Below are 3,391 nucleotides of genomic sequence, written 5' to 3'. Positions count from 1 at the left end.
GACCCGCCGTAACCCCTCCCTAGTTCTCTCATCTCCCCCTCGAGGATAGTATTTTGGCTGGACGAACCCACGGTACTGCGCTCCAGTAAAGGCGCGACCGCGCAGGCAGGAGCGAAAGCACCCTAGAAATGCTGGTCCTCAGTCTGCAGTGCTCGAAGTTTAAAAACGTCAAGATGCAAGGCTGTTTTTTCAAACAACAAATGAAAGCATTACCATGCAGGTCTGACGTGTGAATGGTCGTTCATCAAAGTCTACGCCAATCACACCGCTGCCGTCACTTTATTAATGTCGCTGCTCTCTCGAGGCTATGCGCGAGTCAGTTCCTCGCTTTTAGAACCGAGTTGCCGGAACGAACAGCGCTGTCGATGCAAAGCCGCCCCTCACCACACACACACACACACACACACACACACACAGTCAAACCCTCCCCTTCCCCCTCGCGCGCGAGAGACTGGGCTGCAGCAGAGACGGGCATTTCTTTGAATTCGGTCCCAGAGCTTCAGCGTCTGCTGCTCCTAGCGACGGAGCCTAGCAAGCACACTGGTCGCCCTCCAACCTCTGCGACTCCAGCCCCAACCGTCTCTCCTTTTCAGCCCCACTTCAAAGACCGCTATTCATCCCTCGCCATCCTGTAGTGAGATCCGGTCCGTTTCGCTTTCACCACCCGTCCCCGTCCCCCCCACACACACACCCGAGTCGTAAACGGGAGAGCGGCGCTGACCTTTCGTTGGCGGTCACAAGCGGGAGTGAGAAAAAGCAAAAAAAAAAAAAAAAAAAAAAAAAAGCAGCACGCGGCAGCCGAACGTACTACAGCAGCGCGTTTGCGCCGAAACGCAGCAGGGCAAATCTGCGTCCGCGAGCGGAATAAACCCGGCGCGCGCCTGGGGATGAGGATCGTCGCGCGCGGTCGGCACGGCAGTGGCAGAATTGCTCTCGGATCCTAAAGAAACCGCTCGGCTTCCGAAACAGCGGCCAGTGAAAGCCAGAGAGAAGAAAGACCTCCGGTCAGAACGCTGTCATTGGGGAAGAATGCATCTCTTTAGTGCCATGTTTCTGCTGCTGATGTTAGCTTCCCTACCGTGCAAGGTAAGAGTGCTTCCCTTGTAAATTGGACCCTATTTATTAGAAAATGTAAATAAACATTAAAAAAAAAACAAGGTGTTGTTTCGAGGTGTTGCAAAAACGGACGGCAAAGTGTGCACGGTTGTTTAGCAGTTTTTGAAGACAGTTGAAATCTAACATTCACTACTCTGTGAGAAGATTAGTGACAAAATTGTTTTACATTATACAATTTATTAGACAAGATCACTTTCAAAGGCGAAAAAACTGCCAAGATGAACTCGATTGCAAAGGGCAACGCTCGAGGACTGGCAAAGTTAGGTCTGAAAATCACCCTAGCACCAGGGTGAGATCGGTAGCCGGACTGCAGGAGCAGGAAAAGACGTTTTATTCATAGCGTTTAGTGTTTGTGAACGTAGGTGGGATTATACAAAGAAGCCTGCTTTTTCCGCTTTGACAGTGACAAGATTGTTGTAGTGTGTTGGACCTGAGCTGATGGACACTTGATTACGCACTTTTCGTCGTTGCCCCGTGAAAATATCAGGTGCCAGTTTTAAAACGTGGCGAAAGACAGCACGTACAGCGCGAGCTTGTGTTGGATATTTCATTATGTTCAGCGACTCACTGACAGCTGTTTCTTCCTAACTGCGCTCGATATTAAACGCCATAAACAAACTTTCTTAAAAGCTGCGTGTGTTTTCTGAACGCACGTAATCTTCCATGTGTAACCCACACACCGCCTTCTCACCGTTAGGGAACAGCAATTTTAAAGGCTGCTCGTCACTATTTAAGCAGATTTAAAATAGTGTTTCCCTATCTCGGTGCTGTTCTGTGTGATGGTCGTATGAGGCACTCAGCATGTTGTCTCCGTAGGAGAGCACTCCTGACTACACCAGTGTGATTATTCCAGACCTCGTGCTGAGACGAAAGCATTTCTGATCAGGCTTTTTTCGTCGCGAGCATGTTTGGTGTGGGACGGGAGGACTCGCACGCAGGTATTGCGATGTTTTGATACAACGCTGAAAAGAATCCCTGCTGATGCAGAGGACACCAAGGCTTGAAGCCTTTTCCGATTGGCTTGTGTCTTCGACACAAAAAGGAATTAGTTTAGTACGCTGCACGAAGAAAAAAAAAAAAAAAAAGGGGGGGGGGGGGGGCAGCAACACGCCCAAGCTGAGCTTCAAAGGCAATGCAAGATGCGAATAAGGGTAATAGAGACGGCGTGGCGCGCTCTAGGTCTGGCGCTGACAAGGCTGTTGTCTTGGCTCAGGCCACCGAAGTGCTGGGGTCCGCTCACACAGCGTTCAGGTCAGCCACGGGATGGGAACATGAGAATCTTGTGTTGCTTTGCTCCTGGACAAAGTTTGTAATTGGCCTTAGGGGGCAATTGGTTGTAAGTGTTCGCATTAAGTAAGGGGGAGGGGTGGAACCATCCCTAATCCTTTAGTGTAGCAAAGATGATAAGAAGAATTGATGAAGTTGGCTGGCGCATCGACCCAGTCTTCACACACACACACACACACACACACATTCTGTCTCCCTGTTTCAACCCAACACACACAGATAAGCTGCCATAAAATATTCAGCATGCTTTAATGAGACAGATGCACTTGCTCGTTCCAGTCTTGTGTTTACGTATCCACGATGCCCAGAGCTCCTGACAGGCACCGATACACAGGGGCATCCACTTGACCTTGGCACACACCTGTGCAAGAGGTTCCATCACATCACGTATCATTCTCTCTGAAATAGACGTGTGTGTGTGTGTGTGTGTGGGTGAGTGTGTGTACAACAGATTATAAGATACTCCAGATGTGCCCTAAGCTTTGATTACTGAAGTCTATTAAAAGACCATAAAGGAAGACATTTATTGAAACAGTTATTGAAACAGTGGGAAGAAATTGCTGGTAATTACGCTCCACAAGAATGGGGGGATTAAGGTGGCAGGCAGGCTAGTGACAATAACAACACTTAAGAACGTAAAGCTTGTTTTGAGCTGAGCTTTCAGCTGTGGCTTGGTTGTCACAGTAAACAGACGATAAACCCAGCGGTGTCACTGCACTGGTTATACTGGAAACTGGTTGCTGTTGTGTTGTACATTTCTAAAAACGAAGAGTCTTTACTGGTCCAGCGAAGGCATACTAATCTGGGGCTGTCATGTTTTCAGTTTCATTTGAGAAGCTTCTTGATCGATGACTGTTACAGTGCTACGTATGCTGATCGCTGTGATAAGTGCTATGTTCAAGTGGAAGATTAGGGGTTGTGAACATGCCTTGGTACCTAATGGGGAAGCTGCATCATGGGAAGTCTTAGCGAGCAGTTCAGCGTGATT

General features: G+C 48.6%; 1 protein-coding gene across 1 annotated transcript in view; it reads left to right on the top strand.

Annotated features, from left to right (window-relative positions):
- The first annotated feature begins 552 nt into the window (after positions 1–552).
- The window catches only part of olfm2a (olfactomedin 2a), a 44,381-nt gene continuing 41,542 nt past the window's right edge, over positions 553–3,391 (top strand). The window contains exon 1 of the mRNA XM_027017308.3: positions 553–1,086. Within this exon, the coding sequence (XP_026873109.2) occupies positions 1,030–1,086 (57 nt within the window). The 5' untranslated portion in view covers positions 553–1,029. The remainder of the gene's footprint in view (positions 1,087–3,391) is intronic.

The sequence above is a fragment of the Electrophorus electricus genome, chromosome 6, assembly GCF_041902795.1.
Source record: "Electrophorus electricus isolate QZ-2024a chromosome 6, ASM4190279v1, whole genome shotgun sequence".
NCBI lineage: Eukaryota > Metazoa > Chordata > Actinopteri > Gymnotiformes > Gymnotidae > Electrophorus > Electrophorus electricus.
The sequence above is the reverse complement of the archived record's forward strand: the minus strand, read 5'-3'. Positions and strand labels throughout refer to the sequence as shown.